General features: G+C 40.6%; 1 protein-coding gene across 10 annotated transcripts in view; it reads right to left on the minus strand.

Annotated features, from left to right (window-relative positions):
- TRPM7 (transient receptor potential cation channel subfamily M member 7) overlaps positions 1-20,595 on the minus strand; it is a 119,378-nt gene that overhangs the window by 75,797 nt on the left and 22,986 nt on the right. For all 10 annotated transcript variants that reach the window (XR_010590979.1, XR_010590980.1, XR_010590978.1 and 7 more), the window contains exon 2: positions 5,856-5,935. Coding sequence is in view for 5 of the 10 variants with exons in the window: in XM_042845676.2 (XP_042701610.1) it covers positions 5,856-5,935 (80 nt within the window). In the remaining 5 variants the exon portion in view is untranslated. The remainder of the gene's footprint in view (positions 1-5,855; positions 5,936-20,595) is intronic.

Here is a 20,595-nt window from a genome sequence, read left to right on the forward strand (position 1 = left end):
ACCATCCAGACTCTTTGTCCTGCCTTGCACCTTCTTCCCCCCCACACTGCCAGGGCCAAACTCACCATGTTTAGTACTCTGACCGTGCTGTGTGCTTAATAAGGGAAAGTGAGAAAGAGGTATATGTAACTTTTATGATTTAAGACTGAGTGCACATACAATAATTACTCTATGTATTGATTCTTTTGCTTCTGCAGATGTGTCCTTGAGGGCCAGCTCCTACAAACCAGCGGAGCACCTCCACCAGATAAGAAGGTGAACGAGGAAGAATAAGGAGGACATGTTTCGGGAATTGCTGCAATCCTAACATCAGGCCAATAGCAAGCACAGAACATTGAGATAGACAAATGAGAAACTAGAGGAGAGGAGACAAAGTCAAGAGTGGGTAATAAAGTTCATGGAGGACCAAACAGAGATCGTGAGGTCCCTGATTACTCTGCAGGCAGAACACGTGAGTGCTCGACTCCCCCTTACTCCTGGGGGAATTCTGCATCACTGAGCATGTGCAGAGTTAATGTCCCCCGCAGATTTCTTTGCTTCCCCGCAGAAAAATGACTTCTGATGGGAAGCAAAGGGAAGGCACAAGAGCAGTCATGTACGCCTCCCTGACAGCACAGGCAGGTTGGTTCGGGCGCCTGGAGCAGCTGGCAGAGACGTAAATGAGATGGTGATGGGCAGTCATGCATGTGTGTGTGTGAGAGAGAGAGAGAAGCTCTGTCCCTCTCGCTCGCTATTGCAGCACGCTTGGCATGGAGGGGCAGGGCTTTGGGGTGTTTCTAAAGAGGTAAGCTTGGGGCAGGCTCTGTCCCCTCAGTTAGAGCAAAATGTAGCAGCCTGCCTGCTTAGTAACTGTTCCCATTGTCTTTGTGAATTCCTCCAGGAGTATAAAACAGGTGTAAAACTTTTAAGGCTCCTTTACATTGCCAGAGTTGTGTAAAGGACATGTGGCCTTATAAATGCTAAGGTTACTTTAGTGATTAGAACTGATCTAAATTTCTGGACTGAAAAAATTTCCTATCAAAATGTGCTCCATGAACTGTCTGCTACTAACCTTTCTGGAGATGGTCAATAGCCAATATAAATTATGGGTTTGATTCCTCAGCTTCACTTGCCTATGATGTAACACTGAGCACATGACTGCATATATTTGTTGACTAATAATTAGAAATAAAGGGTGAAACCTAGCTACATTACTATAAGGCAAGGTGGGTTGGGGATTTCCTCCAATGCTTCCCACTCCCATTCTCCATCCACTGTATTGTAGTTTAAATAAATCACCAAAATAACTGAAACCAGCGTGATTATATTGTGTTAGTTTGACAAATAAAACATGCGGAATTTTGCAGATTTTCAAAATATTGTGTACAGAATTTTTAGGCGCAGAATTCCCCCAGGAATATCCTCCTGCAGCCCGTACAGAACTGTATTCCTTGCCCTCCCCACACACATTCCTCTTGCATTCCTGACCCATAGCAGTATCCCTTGCACTCCACTGCAAGTACACCTTACACTCCACTGCAAGGGACATTTTCCATAATGACAGCTAGCCTTTCTGAAGTGAGGATCTCACAGCTACGTGTGAGTGCTGCTCACTGTCAGGTCTCTTGTAAGAAATATTAATCTGTGTATTACCTTTAATAAAAATTGAGTTTTACAAAGACAGTGCTTCTTTCTTTGTGACTTACACAGGATGGTTGCAACAGAAATTCAAACAGTGGCAACTGCCACATTTGCAGACTACAATTAATGCTCAGGCAGAAATCATTACAGGGGTCAGTCAAGGTGGCAAGTAAACAATGCCTGGCTTAATTTATTACAGAAAGCCATTACTGGGGCTCATTGTCAAAATGCTGCTTCAAAGCCTCCCCGATTCAAATAGCCCCCCATTGAGCCCCTCTAGTAACCCTGCTGTCTGGCTGCTCAAAATCAGCCACCTGCAATCCACCTCATCGCTCCACCCCTGGGGAAACTTTACTCTCTTAGCTTCATAAACGTTATGCAGTGCACTGAGGTCTAACCTGCCAAAACGGCAGTACCAGCAACCCTTTAATCTGCCAAAGGCACATTCTACGGTCATTCTGTACCTGCTGAGCCTGTTATTGAAGTGCTCCTTGTTGCTGTCAAGATTTCAGGTGTATGGATTCATGAACCACAGGAGTGAGGGGTAGGTTGGGTCTCCCAGGATCACTATGGGCATTTCCACATCCTCTATTGGAAAGTCCCTACTTGTGGCTTTCTGTACAGGCGAGGGTTTGTGAAGATACATGTGTCATGCAACTTCCCTGACCACCTTGTGTTGATGTCAGTGACATGACCCTGGTGATCCACCAGCGCCTTCAGTAGCATAGATAAGTAGCCCTTTCTGTTGATGTACTCTGTCGCAAGATGGTCTGGGGCCAAAACTGGGATGTGTGCACCATCTATAACCCTGCCGCAGTTAGGGAATCCCATTGCCACAACGGCATCCACTATTTCCTGCACACTACCCAGAATCACAGTCTTTCGTAGCAGGAGATGATTCATGGCCCTGCACACTTGCATCAGTGCAACGCCCCCCAGTGGACTTCCCAACTCCAAACAGATTCATGACTGACCGGTGGCAGTCTGGAGTTGCCCACTTCCACACAGCAATCACCACTCGCTTTTCCACCATTAGGGCAGCTTTCATTTCTGTGTTCTGGCACTGGAGGGCACGGGCGAGCTCCACATAAAGTTCAAAGAAGATGGCTTTGCACATACGAAAGTTCTGCAGCCACTGCTCATCATGCCATACCTGCATCACAATCTGATCCCACCACTTGGTGCTTGTTTCCCGAGCCCAATAATGACGGTCCACCTTGTGCAGCTGCTCTGTGAATCCCAAATAAATTTTGAATTGTTTCTTTCCATGGCACACAGTAGTGCAGGCAGCACAGATGCCTGTTCAGATTAGCAATTTATGAAATACTGAAGGTCAGCCACATTGTGTTCATAATACTTATCAAAGACTGATGAGCAGTGCAGGATCAATGCTTTCAGGCAGAGAGGGCAGGCACAAGGTTTACAGGTGCAGTTGAAAACTGTGCAAAACCCAGTCAGAAGTCCTTGGAATTATGGGATGGAGAAAACTGCATCAGAGGGGCGGTGATTTCGCTCCCATGATGCACTACGATCCATTCCTAGAACTCCTTACGGGAGGTGGAAGCGATTTGCACAGGGGGATAGCTACCAATGGTGCATACTCTCTTTGTCAGTACTAAAGCATCACCTGTGGACAAGTTCTACCGACACAAGGAGCATTTTGCGAAAATGCACAAGCAATGTAATTACAGCGATCATTACAATTACAATGATCATTGACGTAACTTAAGTCAACTTAACTCTATAGTGTAGACATGGCCTAAATTATATTTTTAGGCCCTGATTCATCAAAGTACTTAAGCACATGCATAGGCCTATTGAAGTTAAATAATTGTCTTTAATCACCATTAACTTCAATGGGATTATTCACACTGTTTCAGGTTAAACCCATGCTTAAATGTTTGGTAAACTGGGGTCTTAAACTAGATAGTATGAAGCTTTTATATTTTTCTTCAACTCTTGGAAGGGGGGGTAATATGCTGTCTTTTTCTTTGACTCCATAGTTTAAATACTGTGGCATCTCTCCCTCAGAGTTGATCCTTCTCATTCCTGTGTCTTGTTGGGATTGTTTGCTTTGGGGTGAAGGTTATTTTGCCCTTCATGTGCACAAGGCTAAACTGGGTCCTAATGAACTTGTATAATGTTCTATTAATTCAATTAATTCATTGTGAAAAGATGCAGAAATTCTAATTCCATCTCCTTCCAAATCTCATTTTACACATCTTTTCCTCTTTGTCTTTGCCTCTTACTTTCCCTTTCTGTATTTGCATCACAGTTCTCTGTAACTTGCATCATAAACAATTAACTAACCTGTATTATTCAAGTCCATAATAAATTTTGGTATAATTGTACAAAAATATACTATATAAAATAAAATTATATTGTATATTCACCTTTTATAACTATGCTGAAAATAAATTAAAGCATAAAGCAAGCTCTTTAAATTGTAGTTATTTTAGCCTTTTTTGAAGCTACATTAAGTTATAAATCTTCTGGATATTTAATATGAAACGAGATTTCAATAATTGCCAAACTAGGTTTTTATCTATAGATCACAACTTATGCTAAGCAAAATTATTCTGCAAAACATCTAAAAAATATTTTTTTCTGTTCTATATTTGATTCTTTCATGCATATTTCAGGAACTACAGTAAGATAAAATCTAAGGAATGGATTGGCCAAATGTGAAACTTCATTTGTAGGCTACAAATGGATTAAACTTAAAAAGACAAGTGTTGAAAGATTGTTTTGTTCCCTGGGAAATGCTCTGGAAATTTTAACAGCTTCCTAATTACTCTGCTTGCATTTGCAAGTTTTCCATGTGTTTCAATTGGATCGTGGCAGTAAATTTTAAAACCTTCTCAGGGTCCTATGGTTTCAAGGAATTTAATGAATCATTTGTGATACATTTCACAGACTAGAGCTTTATTCTGCCTGAAACAAATTCTCAAAAGAAACTAATATTAGTCTGAATTTAGCAAAGTTTATACAAGTGTTCTATGTGCAGGACTTGAACTAGCAGCTTTATGGATCTGAAAAGCAGAAGTTTAATTCTAAAAGTCATTGAAACTGTTTAACACTTAACTTGGGGCTGTAGAGGTAGTTAAATTGCAACTAGTATTTCTAATTTTAGCAATTTTTTAAATTGCCATGTAACATGAAGTAACAATAGATTTAATCTCATTTGTGATTGGAGGTGGGTTTATATCAGCAAGATGCTACAACATGTATAAATTAAACCCTGTTAAGAATCCTGTTAATTTATATCTGAATGACTTCTAGAACCAGTGAAATCCACAAACTAACTAGATGCTTGAGAGGTCATATTTCTAAGTTGACTGCACATTTTAATTTCACATAATCTTGTTCAGGTATTGTGAAAAACTAAGTTAAAAGCAGTATTTAATCAATTTTATTACACCCTGCATCATTTCATATGCCTAAAGTCAGGTCTCTTACTCAATGCTTACTAAGCAAAATACTAATATTTGCAGATTTTCATCATACTTAATGCCCTCCATAGTTGTAACCATTTTCAATGCCTTTTCTGACCTTTCCTCGTCTTTTCACATTGTTGTTTTTCCCCCCAAAAGTTTTGAATGATGAGGATGGGGGGGGAGGGGGGGGAGCAGGGGGAGGTATCACATGCTACATCCTGATATCAGAATCGAGTTTTCTGAAAACACAACTTTCCTCCACCTTTGAGTCTGTATGGCCTGTGTCAATTTTGTCTCTCTTTTCTCTTTCCATTGGATTCTTCATCTCTTTCTGCATCACACTCTCACATTTATTTCTCCCTATCTCCTTAATGTCAACTCTTCAGCATGAAAGGAAATGTATTTCTTGCAGGCTCACAGTCTTCTTTCCTCTACCAGCCTCTGTATGAAGAGCATCTTTACAGTGCTTTCTGATCTAAAGAAATGTGCAACAAAAAGCATTGTAGATAGTTATACCCACTACAGGGACTAGTAGAAAAAGGAAGAAGCGACATACTCAAACGAATAGGCATCTGTGGTATGTTGAGGGACTTTCAATAAAGTCAGAGAAACCTTACAGACACAGTTGTGATGCTTAGGCACTAAGGAGTGAACTAAAGGCAGAGAGTTTCATTTTATATAGAGATAAAAAATTGAGTTTACATGAATGTTTTAAGAACAGCAGTTACTGTACCAATCTATTTTATACCAATTTAATTAAGTAGTACTAAGGAAGCCATGCATAAAATTTCTAGTTACCTGTGAGGGTCCTTTGAACTTGGTATAATATACACACATTCCCTCTTGGTGAAAGTGTTTTCTATCCAGGATTTCTGGGACTGTAAAAATAAGAGTTATACAAGAATTATTATATGATAAAATTATCATATAAATCACTGTCAATATTTTTTAAAAAAAAAGAAAACTGTATGATACAATAGCCAAAAGTAGGCATTAAAGAATTTATAATTCCCCATTTAAATATATTTCTATTTTTCATTGATGAAAGCATATATCTGCAGTATTGACAAGGACAAACAGTAAGGCCAAGATATTCAAAAGCAAGAGTGATTCTGAATGCCCATGTGAAGAGGTCCGATTTTCAATAAGAGCTTTCTCTCTGAAAATCAGGCCCCTTTAAAGTGCCTCATATTGGGCACCTAAAATTTGAAGCAACCAGAATCACTAGTCACTTTTTATGTATTAGGGGAGCTGTGTTAGTCTGTATCCACAAAAATAACAAGGAGTCCGGTGGCACCTTAACGACTAGTCACTTTTTAAAAGTCTAAATGTTTTAATTAACTACATTCTGAAGTTAGTTTTGCAACAATCAGTTACTTATTATAAAAAAAAAAAAGTGATGTAACAAAGAAGAAATATCCACTAGTGAAAAACAGATTACAACTACAGGTAATTTGGCCTAAATTATTGTCTGTTGCTAAAAGCTCTATCAAACTGCATTAACAAAACATCAAAAGATTATGAACTCTGTTATATTTTAATGGTTACATAAAAAGAATAGGTTATAATTTTTAAAATCAGGTAAGTGCACTTACAGCATTTTCATGAAACTCTTTACTGTATATTCCAGATTGCAAGAGTATTTTGCACTTAACGATAGCACGCATTTTAAATGACACACACAAAATATGCAAATTGAGATGCAAGAACATGCAAGCAAACATTCTGAAATAGTTCACTAAAGTGTGACCAAAATAGTTGCTATGTGGTATTTTGAAGTTACAAAATATTCACTATTTATTTCATGAAGCTAGTTGGAAATTTATCACTGTTTCACTTACGTTTTAACTATTCTATTATAAAGTTGTCAGTCATTGATAATGGCAATAAAATAGGATAACTCTAGTTCTTTGTCAAGTAGCAAATCCTACCTTTTATTCCCACTTTTGATAAACAATTTAATGAGCATCCTCAAGAGATATTCCAAATTGAGTTAAAAATGTGCTTGAAAATCTTAAATTAGACGTTGACTTCCTTAAATGTTTACCTATTTTAATTGCTAGCCAAGATTCTGTTTAGCTTGCTTTAAAACAGGGACATAACATTATCTTACAGATCCAAACTTTACTTTTGCCAAGTGTCTTGGATGATGCACAGTCAGCCTGTCATTTCAACTATTTGCTGGGAAGAGATTCAATTCAGTAGAATCTCAAGAAGTATATGCAGAAACAATATGCAACCTACGTTTCTTCTGTATTCTATGCAATATTATTATAAATCTTAATTAAATTAAGATGCTATTCTGATACTAAGTGAAATGCATTGGAAATATTAGTATCATGTCCAGTTTTGGTCTGCATCTATTGAAGTCAATATAAGAAAAAAAAGTTAACCATGCTTCCTTAGAAATGCTTTGTTAGGATGGAATGCTTTCTTCACTGGAAAAGGGGAGAAAATGGACCCTGAAGTATATTGCTGCTTTAGGATATCTACCTGAGTTCACTCAGAGTCTTTGCAGAATTTTTTTTTTTTTTTGACTTCTGGAAATAGAGGCCAGGAATATAGATACTTAAATTAAGGATGGTTTAGCTTCATTGATCAAAATTCCAATTTACTAGGAATCATACAACTAGCAAGTTACTACAAACAGTACTGTACAAGTTAATTCTCATGACTCATCTACCACTTCTTGTCCACCTCTTTCAAAGCGACATCTAAAATTGTTTTCCCTGTATATCTTTCCTACTTCAGTCTTCACAAGCACAGAGTCTTTGTGTTGGCTGTATTTGATTGTGAGCTGGACTACACAGGGACTCTTTACTCTGTTAACTGCCATCCTCATTTTGGGCAATTTATAAATAGTTGGGCGGGGGGGGGGGGTTTCTAAAAAAAATGAAAAACTTTGTGATGTGATCCTATCAGCTTTTACAGATTAGACAGGGCTGGGCTGGTAAATGACTGAATGGGAGGCATCTAAGAAACAAATAGATCTGGGATACCCAACCTGTAAGGCATGCACACATCCCCAAAGGGGCACCAGGCTCCTCCAGAAGGCATTGGAAGCTGCAAGATTGCCACCATGGAACACATAAACCACTCTTCCTAATGGTGGCAGGGGAAGGGGGGAGGAAAGAATGTATTCCTTACAGCAGAAACAGGTAAAGACCAGTATGAAGTAAGGGAGGGAGCGAGAGAAGGGAATGGAGAAAGAACTAGGGGAAGTGAGATGGGAGGAATAGAAAAATAAGACAGTTGATGAGAACTGGGGAAAACAAACAGTGAAAAGAAAACAGTGGGAAAAAAAGGCAGAACTAGAACTGAGCAGAAGAAGTTAAAACCCAGAAGAGAGAGAGAGAAAACATTCAGAAGAGAGATATATATAAAGAAATGTGCAACCAGAAGCAGTGTAGATAGTTATGCCCTCTACAGGGATTAGCAGAAGGTATTGAACCAATGATCTTTCTTGGTTGGCCCTTCAATTCCTCCCCTTCACAACAGAGTTAATTCTACTCCAAGTGGGAAACGGTAAACGGCCTGCCAAGAAAGATCAGTAGTTTCCAACCTAGGTGCTGAAAATAAGTGGCATCTGAGATAAAGAAGCATAGTGCTGGGAACTCAGTGAATCTGCTGTCCCAGGAAAGGAAAGGGCAAGAGAAGCATACAGCTGTCTCTTAGCAGCAGATGCTAAACATTCATTCAGTTACCCTGTTTCCCCGAAAATAAGACAGTGTCTTATATTAATTTTTGCTCCCAAAGATGCGCTAGGTCTTATTTTCAGGGGATGTCTTATTTTTCAGAAATGAAAAATGTCTTATTATCGGTGGATGCCTTATTATCGGGGAGGTCTTATTATCGGGGGGATGCCTTATATTACAACGAGAGGCAAAACTGTAAGTAGGCCTTATTTTCGGAGGATGTCTTATTTTCGGGGAAACAGGGTAGCAGTGAACTTTATAGTGCTGCTATTCAAGAGACTATTAAACAAACTATGAAATCCAAAACAAGTGTTGCTTACAGTTTTTATTTAAATGAAATAAAATTACAAGTAATATTATGAAAAAGATATGCTAAGTCTTTACTGTGAATTTTATTTCATTTTCCTTTCACACTTGCAACTTTGTGAAATAAGACTGACCCATTGAAATAGCATGGAGAGTTAAACAATCTGAAGTTCTCAGACTAGGGAAATGCCCAAAGATTTACATGGGAAATACTCCTAGCAAGTATTAGTAGGACGAACCCTTCACTGACATACTGCACATTTTGCTCTACATTCACTTTTTTTCCTATTAAACTTTTCCAGATAAAGACCTCACATCTAGAGCCACCATATAAGATAAGATATACCTTGTGAAAGTAAAGACGTTTCAGCAGCACACAGATTCCTAATGCTCTAGTGGGCAAGATTGTTTTAATCTACTTCTTAACTCTCAGAGGATTATGCAATATACTGTATGTTTGCTGTGTACAAGGAATTTCAAGAATAGTGAAAAGACACAATGAGCCTTCATTATCAGTATAGAAATTATTAAAACTATACGAAAAGTCGAAGGTGAGCAGGGTCGACGCTGCAGTAGACCTGCCAGGGAGCCCTGCCCAATGAAAGGTATCCGACAGAGGTACTGGGACAGAGGGGGCCCAGCAGGAAGCTGGGACCCAGACTGTCGGGGAGCAGGCTGCAATGGGAACCCAGACCCTGAAGTTAGAGGGTCTGGAGGACGTTAGCCTATGTATGCGACTGGCGGCTGTGGAACATGCCCGCTGGATGGTGGAGGTGGAGCTGCAGAAATCCCACAAGGAGAAGGAAGACCTGGCCCTGAAGTAGAATGAAAGTGAAGAGAAGCGAGTGTGACTGGCGGGACATCTTCGGGTCACACAGGCTAGAGAACCGCCCTACCCCAGGCATGGGATTTTTGGGGGGAGGGAGGGTGGTGTAGCAGGGCGGTCACCCCGCTTCAGTTTGGAAGGAGTTAAAACCAGCTCTGGGAAAGGCCTACCCCGAGGAGCCAATCCGGCAAAGGCAGGTAGCAGCCAATCCAGACCCAGTAGGGCTGGTATAAAAAGGGCTGTGAGCTAAGAGGCAGGGAGTCTCACTCCAGCCTGGGGGGTGGGAAGAACCTGGTTGCCTGGGAGCACAGGGTACCTTCAACAGAGCAGTGCTCGGGAAGGGGCAGGCTTAGCTGGGGAGCTCAGACCTGGAGACCTCCCAGGCTGAGGCCTGACAGGAAGGCCTTAGGAGGTACTGGGGCTGCAGGAAAAGACAACAGGTCCAACGCCATAGCCAATGATGAGTGGCCACTTCAGACTGCAGTTTACCCCTTGTTTTATCTTCAGTGAAATCCATGATGGACACTACTAGCAGGTTTCTTTGCGGAACCAATCTTATAACAGTTAACTTTAATTTAAGGTGTTGAAGATAGCAGGTTACAACAAGAAACCACTGCCGAAGTGCAGTATGAAATCAGGTCTCAAATTAAAAAAAAAAAAAAAAAAAAAAGTCTTCATTTAACATAATATGGAACCTATCAATACTTTTATTTACCACATTATAACAGAGAGAAACATACTTTTGACAAACTCTATATCCTGCTTCATTGATAAAAAGCAATATTTCATCATGCCAACATGGAATTCTTCAGAATTAGTGAACAAACTGTCTGGACTACTTTCCACATAAAAAGCTTTCCTATTCCACAAGATCCCTTAACAAAAATTAGTATTAATAAGTAATCTGTATAAAATTTTTTACAATACAGCAAATTATATGTTTAATATGGCCATATATTTTAAGACTACCAAAAAAATTGTTTTTTGCTATTTGTTTACTAGTTTTCTGAAGTACACAGCAGGATTCTAGTTTATTCTGCTTTACTTTTCATTTACTAATGATGTTACTGCAGGCTTTCAAACTCTTAAATAAAACTATAACAAAATTAAGATTCTTCCCCAAGAACATTAGAGGATTAAGCAGTCTGTGCATTTATTTTTTAGTAAACTGCAGATTACATATTTTTGGAATGAATGTAAACAACTAGGCCAGGTCTACACTACCCCCCTAATTCGAACTAAGGTACGCAACTTCAGCTACGTGAATAACGTAGCTGAAGTTCGAAGTACCTTAGTTCGAACTTACCTTGGTCCACACTCGGCAGGCAGGCTCCCCCGTCGACTCCGCGGTACTCCTCTCGCCGAGCTGGAGTACCGCAGTCGACGGCGAGCACTTCCGGGTTCGACTTATCGCGTCCAGACTAGACGCGATAAGTCGAACCCAGAAGTTCGATTGCCAGCCGCCGAACTAGCGGGTAAGTGTAGCCAAGGCCCTACTTTCAATATAGAAAATGCTTCTCAGTGTCAAGCACATAAACATATTTAACATTTATTTATACAGAAAACATATTTAACTATACATAGGGTGAACAAGTGTCTGGTTTTCAACCAGAACCCCGGGTCGAAAAGGGACCCTGGGACTCCGGTCAGCACTGAAGTCCGGCAGTGGTACTGCAGAGATAAGGCAGGTTAGTCCCTACCTGTCCTGGCTCTGCGCTGCGCCTCAGAAGTGGCCAGCAGGTCCGGCTCCTAGGCAGGGGGGGCCACAGGGCTCTGCATTCTGACCCCACCCCGAGCACCGACTCCGCACTCCGCGGCCAATGGGAGCTGCAAGGACGGTGCCTGCGGGTGGGAACGGTGCGCAGAGCCGCCTGCCGTGCCTCTGCCTAGCAGCGTAGAGTCAGCACAGGCAGGAAGCCTGCTTTAGCCCCCCTGCTGCACCGCTGACTGGGAACTCCTGGAGGTAAGCCCGCACCCGAGCCCCAGCCCTGAGCCCCCGTCCAAAACCTGGAGTCCCCGCCTGCACCCCCCAAAGCCCTCATCCCCAACCCCACCCCAGAGCCTCCACCCCCAGAGAGAGCTCTCACTCCCCCTGCACCCCAACCTCCTGCCTCAACCCACAGCCACCTCCAACACCCTGAACCCCCCAGCCCCACCCCAGAGCCTGCACCCCCAGATGGAGTCATCACCCCCTCCGGCCGCACTCTGCATCTGCCTTGATACACATTGACAGTTCATTAATGCTCTTTGATCTAGTGCTGTTTCAAAGACGACTAGATCCAATTGCATTAACAAACTATGAATGAGTAAGGCTGAGTTTGTCACAGAGGTCCTGGAAGTCACGGATTCCGTGACTTTCTGTGACTTCTGTGACTTCTGCAGCAGCCAGTGTGGCTGGCCCAGGGGCTGCCTAACTCATGCAGCCTCTTGGCCAGTCACACTCACCACTGATGGGGCAGTCCCAGGCCACTGCACCCCACTCCCCCAGCAGCAGCAGGAGGTTTGAGTGTGGGAGAGCACTCAGGGCGGCGTTTACCTTGGAAGCAGCAACATCCCTCAGCTTCTACACAGAGGAGTGGTCAGGTGGTTCTGCATATTACCCCCGCCCACAAGCACCACCTCCGCAGTTCCCATTGGCCACGGTTCCTGGCGAATGGGAGCTGTGGAGCTAGCTCTCGGGGCAGAAGCAGCAAGTGGAGCCATCTGACCAGACCTCCACCTAGGAGGTGCAGGGGCATGTCGCCGCTTCCGGGAGCCACACAGAGCTGCTGGGTAGGGAGCTGCCAGCCCCAGCAAACCCACGCACCCCCACCAGCACAAGCAGGGGTCCTGGACCACCCTTCCCTCCCCCGAACATCTGAGCTGCCCCCTGAGGCTTCCCCCGCCCCGACCCAAGATTTATTCAGGGGTATATAGTAGGGCTGCCAAGCGATTAAAAAAAAATATCATTCTGTTAAACAATAATAGAATACCATTTAAATATTTTTGGAGGTTTTCTACATTTTCAAATATATTGATTTCATTTACAACACAGAATATAAAGTGAGCACTGTACACTTTGTATTTATTTTTTATTACAAATATTTGCACTGTAAAAAAAAAACCACATTATTTTTCAATTCACCTAATACAAGTACTGTAGTGCAATCTCTTTACCAGCAAAGTTGAAATTACAAATGTAGAATTATGTACAAAAAAAACCCTGCATTCAAAAATAAAACAATGTAAAACCTCAGGGCTTACAAGTCCAATCAGTCCTACTTCTTGTTCAGCCAATCACTCATACAAACAAGTTTGTTTACATTTGCAGAAGATAATGTTGCCTGCTTCTTGTTTACAGTGTCACCTGAAAGTGAGAACAAACGTTTGCATGGCACTATTGTAGCCAGCATCACAAGATATTTAAATGCCAGATACGCTAAAGCTTCATATGTCCCTGATGCTTCAACCACCATTCCAGAGGACACGCGTCCATGCTAATGATGGGTTCTGTTCGATAACAATCCAAAGCAGTGCGGATCGAAGCATGTTCGTTTTCATTATGTGAGTCAGATGCCAACAGCAGAAGGCTGATTTTCTTTTTTGGTGGTTTGGGTTCTGTAGTTTCCATATCAGAGAGTTGCTCTTTTCAGACTTCTGAAAGCAAGCGCCACACCTTGTCCCTCTCAGATTTTGGAAGGCACTTCAGATTCTTAAATCTTAGGTCGAGTGCTGTAGCTATCTTTAGACATTTCACATTGGCATCTTCTTTGAATTTTGTCAAATTTGCAGTGAAAGTGTTCTTAAAACGAACATGTGCTGGGTCATCATCCGAGACTGCTAGAACATGAAATATATGGCAGAATGTGGGTAAAACAGAGCAGGAGACATACAATTCTCACCCAAGGAGTTCAGTCACAAATTTAATTAACACATTTTTTTTTAAACGAGCATTATCCAGCATGGAAGTTTGTCCTCTGGAATGATGGCTGAAGTATAAAGAGGCACATGAATCTTTAGTGCATCTGGCACGTAAATATCTTGCAACGCCATCTACAACAGTGCCATGTGAACACCTGTTCTCACTTTCAGGTGACATTGTAAACAAGAAGTGGGCAGCATTATCTCCTGCAAATGTAAACTCACTTGTTTCTCTTAGCGATTGGCTGAACAAGAAGTAGGACTGAGTGGACTTGTAGGCTCTAAAGTTTTACTTTTTATTCTGTTTTTGAGTGCAGTTATGGAACAAACTACATTTGTAAGTTGTACTTTCATGATAAAGAGATTACACTACAGTACTTGTATGAGGTGAATTGAAAAATATTATTTCTTTTGATTGCAAATATTTGCACTGTAAAAATGATAATCAAAAATAATATAAAGTGAGCACTGTACACTTTGTATTATGTTGTAATTGAAATTAATATATCTGAACATGTAGAAAAACATCCAAAAACATTAAACAATAGAATACCAACTGAAATTAATCAGTGCGATTAATCACGATAAATTTTTTTTATTGCAATTAATTGTTTTGAATTAACTGCGTGAGTTAACTGTGATTAATTGACAGCCCTAGTATATAGTACAAGTCATGGACAGGTCACGGGCAGTAAACAAAAATTCTTGGCCCGTGACCTGTCCATGACTTTTACTAAAAATATCTGTGACTAAAACGTAGCCTTATTAATGAGCGTAAGCATGGTGTACATAGACCGTCTCTGCTCTGCAGCTTCATGCTTGGTTCCAAGGTGGAAAGTGAAATCCATCTCTCCAGCCTCAGTTTATTTATCACTCCAAATCCAATTACTCTAGTTTTACACCAAGTAGTAACTTTCAAAATTCAATTGTTTAGATTGTATGGATGTTCAATCCATACAATGATTTCTTATATAGTGGGAAAGTAATTCTCTCCCCAGTCTCCTCTTTCAGAAGCAGAAACCATTCCCCTCCTCACATACCCCAGATTTCCAAGATGATTTTGCCTTAGGGCAGAGACCAAGTACAAAAAATTTCAGCAAGCTATGAAAGACGAAAATGCGGTTATAATGTAAACTGTTTCAACATGACTGTAGCAGCCAATACCATGCACCTACTATAATTCTCTTTCTTGTGTATGATTTCTACAACTGAATATTGCAAGCTGATCTGTATCTGTTCTGTACAGAGTGTTTTTAAAAGTATCCAGTAGCTTGGCTCTCCATAACTACAGTTCACAAGTTACTACTTTGTCTATACTCACGTATTTCCACTATTTACGAGATGTTGTCTGATCTAAGAAAGCAGTTTTCATTAGCCAAACATGTGCTATATCATGGGACTAAACCGTGATCCCTGCCCAGTTGACTGTAACACATCATGTACACCAGACTCCTGGAGCAATAGCCGAAAGGCAGAAATTCCAAATAAATCTCTATCTTCCATCACCATTTATATCCAATGAACCTCATTAAAAAAAATGAACAGCCAGTTCAGACATACAAAGCAGCTCACTAGTCTTACAATGTATTTCTCTCCTCTGTTCACAAAAAAAAAAAAGTATACATTTCATACATTTGTCTGGAACTTGCAGACAAAACTTTAACAGTATTCTAAGTACTTAGGTGCCAAGGACAAGGTAGTAAAATCCTGTTGTCTAACAAAAGTAGCCTAACTTGTTCTTAGTCCAAGTTAACCACAAAGTGTTCAATGTGGCTGTCCCAATAGAAAATGAACTATTTTTAAACAAAACAGTTTTATATTAGGGGACAACTTATTTGGTTTGTTTGGAGGATAGTTTTACTTCCCAGGGACAATGCAGACCTTTTACATTTTATTTAAAAAAATCCCAGACTGTGGACCACCACCCACCCCAAAAAGAAAACACTATTTCACATTAGTGATGTTATAAGAGTTAGAAAGTTAGAGATTTGTTTTGTGTTTGTTTATTTAGCTGTGGAGGAGGGAAGTAGCTGGGGGAAGAAAGGGAAGGTAGGAAGTTTGATACTATATATTTTCTAAAGTTGCTCAAAAGTCTTGGCTCCAGCAAACCCCACCAGACATTTAATTCACTTGCTTTCATTGCAATTTAAAACTGCATACCTCTATAACTACCAGCTTTTAGACAGGACAAAAAGTTAGTCAGCTACTATTACAAGATATATTTAAAATCTCTCTCCAGATTTACTGCTGAAGGACTGCACAAGTGTCCAAAAAGTACCACCAAAAATTAGTTTTCAAAGAGTGTCACTAACCAGACAAAGCCTTGTTATGAATACAGTAACTCCTCACTTCACGTTGTAGTTATGTTCCTGAAAAATGCAACTTTAAGCAAAACGATGTTAAGCGAATCCAATTTCCCCATAAGAATTAATGTAAATGAGGGGGTTAGGTTCCAGGGAATTTTTTTTTTAACCAGACAAAAGACTATATTATACATATATACACACACACACACACACACACGGTATAAGTTTTAAACAAACAATTTAATGCTGGTACACAGTGATGATGATTGTGAAGCTTGGTTGAGGTAGAGGAGTCAGAGTGGGATATTTCCCTTACTGCTAAATGATGAACTAGCAATTGTCTGAGCCCTCAAGTGTTATCTCTCACTCTGCAAGGCAGCAGGAATGGAGGGAGATATGCGCATTTCCCTTAAGTACACTGCCTTGTTAATTAGATCAGCTTGCTGAGACCGCAGCTGCTGCAAGCTCCCTCAGTCCTGAGCCCTGCTCTATGGAAGATGGGGTAAGCGGGGTGCAGGAGCAGAGGGGAGGGGGACACTGTGACATTAGCCCCCCCCTTCCATCCCTCCCCCCGGCACAGCAAGCAGGAGTCTCAGGGAGCAGCTCCAAGGCAGAGGGCAGGAGCAGAACATGGCAGTGGGGGGAGGGACACAGCTGAACTGCAGGCAGCTGCTGCACAGGGAACTTAGGGGAGCGGGGAGCTGATAGGGAGCTGCCAGTCCACCCTGGTTCCAAGCTCCCACCAGCTAGCTGCAACGGGCTGCTCTTCCTGCAAGCAGTGGACAAAGCAGGCGGCTGCCAAACGATGTTAGAAGGGAGCATTGCACAACTTTAAACGAGCATGTTCCCTAATTGATCAGCAATGTAACAATGAAACAACGTTAACCGAGACGACTTTAAGTGAGGAGTTACTGTACCTACAATTCAAATGGATGTGTCTAATATAGAAAAAGCTATGTTAAACAGTGACACCATCATTATATATCAGAGGGGTAGCCGTGTTAGTCTGAATCTGTAAAAAGCAACAGAGGGTCCTGTGGCACCTTTGAGACTAACAGAAGTACTGGGAGCATAAGCTTTCGTGGGTAAGAACCTCACTTCTGTTGCTTTTTACATCATTATATGATACTGTATTTATACACAGTGCTTCAGTGTAACCATACTGTAAAACCATCATACTTTGTTTCCATAGAGTGGTGGGGTTCACTGCCTGAATAAATATCAACTATGCATGATTAGATAACACAGGGGTCGGCAACCTTTCAGAAGTGGTGTGCCGAGTCTTCATTTATTCACTCTAATTTAAGGTTTTGCGTGCCAGTCATACATTGTAACATTTTTAGAAGGTCTCTTTCTAGAAGTCTAAACTATTGTTGTATGTAAAGTTAATAAGGTTTCAAAATGTTTAAGAAGCTTCATTTAAAATTAAATTAAAATGCAGAGTCCCCCGGACTGGTGGCCAGGACCCGGGCAGTGTGAGTGCCACGGAAAATCAGCTCACGTGCCGTCTTCGGCACCTGTTGCCTACCCCTGAGATAACAAATATCTCACTAACTCACCTAAAAACAAATGTGTAATATACACAGCGCTACTGGCTCGAGTCTCTATTTTAAGAGATCTGGTTCATTTGATGGTTTCATTGATCAAGGTTCAACCTTTTAAACACTTTTTCTTTATTCTGGGGACAAGTACTATGCAGATGAACAAACATATACCTAACTGTCAGCAGCAAAAAAGAGTACAAATAATTCACATATAGATAGACTATAGAAAAATATCCATTCTTGTATAGAAATCATTCAGTTAAAATAAATACAATCAGTTAACTGATCCTATGTTTTCTTTCATAATAGAAATGATGCAAAGAGCATCACATTTTGAAGGAAGACACATTGGCAGAAATAAGTGAATAATAGAGATAATAGCAGAATATTGCAACTCTGGATCTTTCACAGTCAAACTCAAACAATTCTTAGACCATAATGAAAATATGGGTTGTAGTCAATATCTGGTGAAAGATCACAAATGAAGTATGACTGATTTGTGTTATTTCCAGCAACAGTGAATTTCATTTAATGAGCATGTACACACACACACACACACACACACACAGTGTTGTGTGTCAGTTAAATTTGCTCTACACTTTATACTTTGTTCTTTAAATGAAGTTAAGGTTTCCAATATTACATTTCCTCTGCCAAAGGCACACAAACCTCAGTACTAGCACACATCCATCACATACCATAATCTGAACTCTGCCCTAGTAGGGATGCCAGCCTTCCAGTGACCCCTAACCCAAAATAAATCCACCCACCTCTACCACAAACCAGACCAGACTCCTTCCCTCTCCACCCTCACTGTCCCTTCCAAACATGCACAAGTTTACAAGGTTTTGCAGGTTTGGGCAATGGGGTGCTGGGAAGCCTACCAACACTACTTGGGTAGAGCTATGTTTGTGGTCTGCAGTGTACGGTGATTATGCTTGTGTTAAGGTGTGTGTCTCTGGGGAAGGGAGTAGATCAAACTGAAGTTGACAGCCTTAACTTTTAATTTCCTTGCTTTTTAGTTTTGTATGAGGATGTGCAGTGCTGTGTGTTGTTTTTTTTTCCCAACTCCTGACTAGTTATTTCTTTTATAAAGAACAGAACTATTGGCCTCATCTACACAAGAAAATTGTACCAGCTTTATGTTAAAACTTAAAATGTGACTATTTAAAAAAAAAATGATTAAGTTAAACCAGTGCCACTTTCGTGTTTAGACAAGACTTTTATCCAAGTACCCAACTGGTTCAGGAGCAAATGAAGATTCTGTCCTGCATGAAAGGAGCCATTGCTATGTTGAAGACTCTGTTCTTCATTAAACTGTACACAATTGGCTTAAGACTTCTGCTCATGAATCAACAGACCAGTGCAGCTGGTTTTTCACATAAAAATATTTTCCATCAAAAAACGGCCTTGCTCCTGAACCAGAATTTTCACAATTAGTTTTTTTCAATGTTCTCATTAAAAAGTCATTTTAAGAAAGGAAAAAAAAAAAAAAAGGAAAGATTTCAACCCATTCTACTGTTCAACTGATTCACAGGCAGAGCTCACTCCAAATCAACAATTTAACCAAGACCAGGATCTTCAACATCACAACGGCTCCTTTAAACACAGAAAAGAATCTTTGTCAAAGCAACAGTGAATGGTTTATTGACAAACCTGTTCTTCAGCAAACTGTTATGGGCCGGTTCAAGAGATTTGGTGAAGAACAGTTTCACAGAGACTGTGAAATTGAATTGAAATTGAAATGAAAGTAATTATAATAAATATTTGCACTGTAAAAATGGAGAAATAGTATTTTTCAATTCACCTCATACAAGTACTGTAGTGTAATCTCTATCATGAAAATGAAACTTACAACTGTAGATTTTTTTTCTTACATAACTGCACTCAAAAACAAAACAATGTAAAACTTCAGAGCCTACAAGTCCACTCAGTCCTACTTCTTGCTCAGCCAATCACTCAGACAAACAAGTGTGTTTGCATTTACAGGAAATAATGCTGCCCTCTTCTTGTTTACAGTGTCGCCTGACAGTGAGAACAGGCATTTGCTTCACACTTTTGTAGCCAGTATTGCAAGGTATTTACGTGCCAGATATGCTAAACATTCGTATGCCCTTTCATGCTTTGGCCACCATTCCAGAGGACATGCTTCTATGATGATGGCACTCGTTAAAATTAATGTGTTAATTAAATTTGTGACTGAACTCCTTGGGGGAGAACTGTATGTCCCCTGCTCTGTTTTACCTGCATTCTACTATACATTTCATGTTATAGCAGTCTCGGATGATGACCCAGCACATGTTCATTTTAAGAACGCTTTCACTGCAGATTTGAAAAAACGCAAAGAAGGTACCAATGTGAGATTTCTAAAGATAGCTACAGCACTTGACCCAAGGTTTAAGAATCTGAAGTGCCTTCCAAAATCTGAGAGGGACGAGGTACAGCGCATGTTTTCAGAAGTCTGAAAAGAGCAACACTCCGATGTGGAAACTGCAGAACCCAAACCATCAAAAAAGAAAATTAACCTTCTGCTGTTGGCATCTGACTCACATAATGAAAATGAACGTGCTTCGATCCGCACTGCTTTGGACTGTTATCGAACAGAACCCGCCATTAGCATGGACAAATGTCCCCTGGAATTATGGTTGAAGCATGAAGAGACATATGAATCTTTAGTGCATCTGGCACGTAAATATCTTGCTACGCCGGCTACAACAGTGCCATGCGAAAGCCTGTTCTCACTTTCAGGTGACGTAAACAAGAAGTGGGCAGCATTATCTCCTACAAATGTAAACAAACTTGTTTGTCTGAGTGATTGTCTGAACAAGAAGTAGAGCCCGCAAGTCCACTCAGTCCTAAAATTTTAGGTTGTTTTATTTTTAAATGCAGGGTTTTGGGTTTTTTTACATAATCCTACATTTGTAAGTTCAACTTTGATGATTGATAAAGAGATTGCACTAC

Source organism: Chrysemys picta, chromosome 10, assembly GCF_011386835.1.
Source record: "Chrysemys picta bellii isolate R12L10 chromosome 10, ASM1138683v2, whole genome shotgun sequence".
NCBI lineage: Eukaryota > Metazoa > Chordata > Testudines > Emydidae > Chrysemys > Chrysemys picta.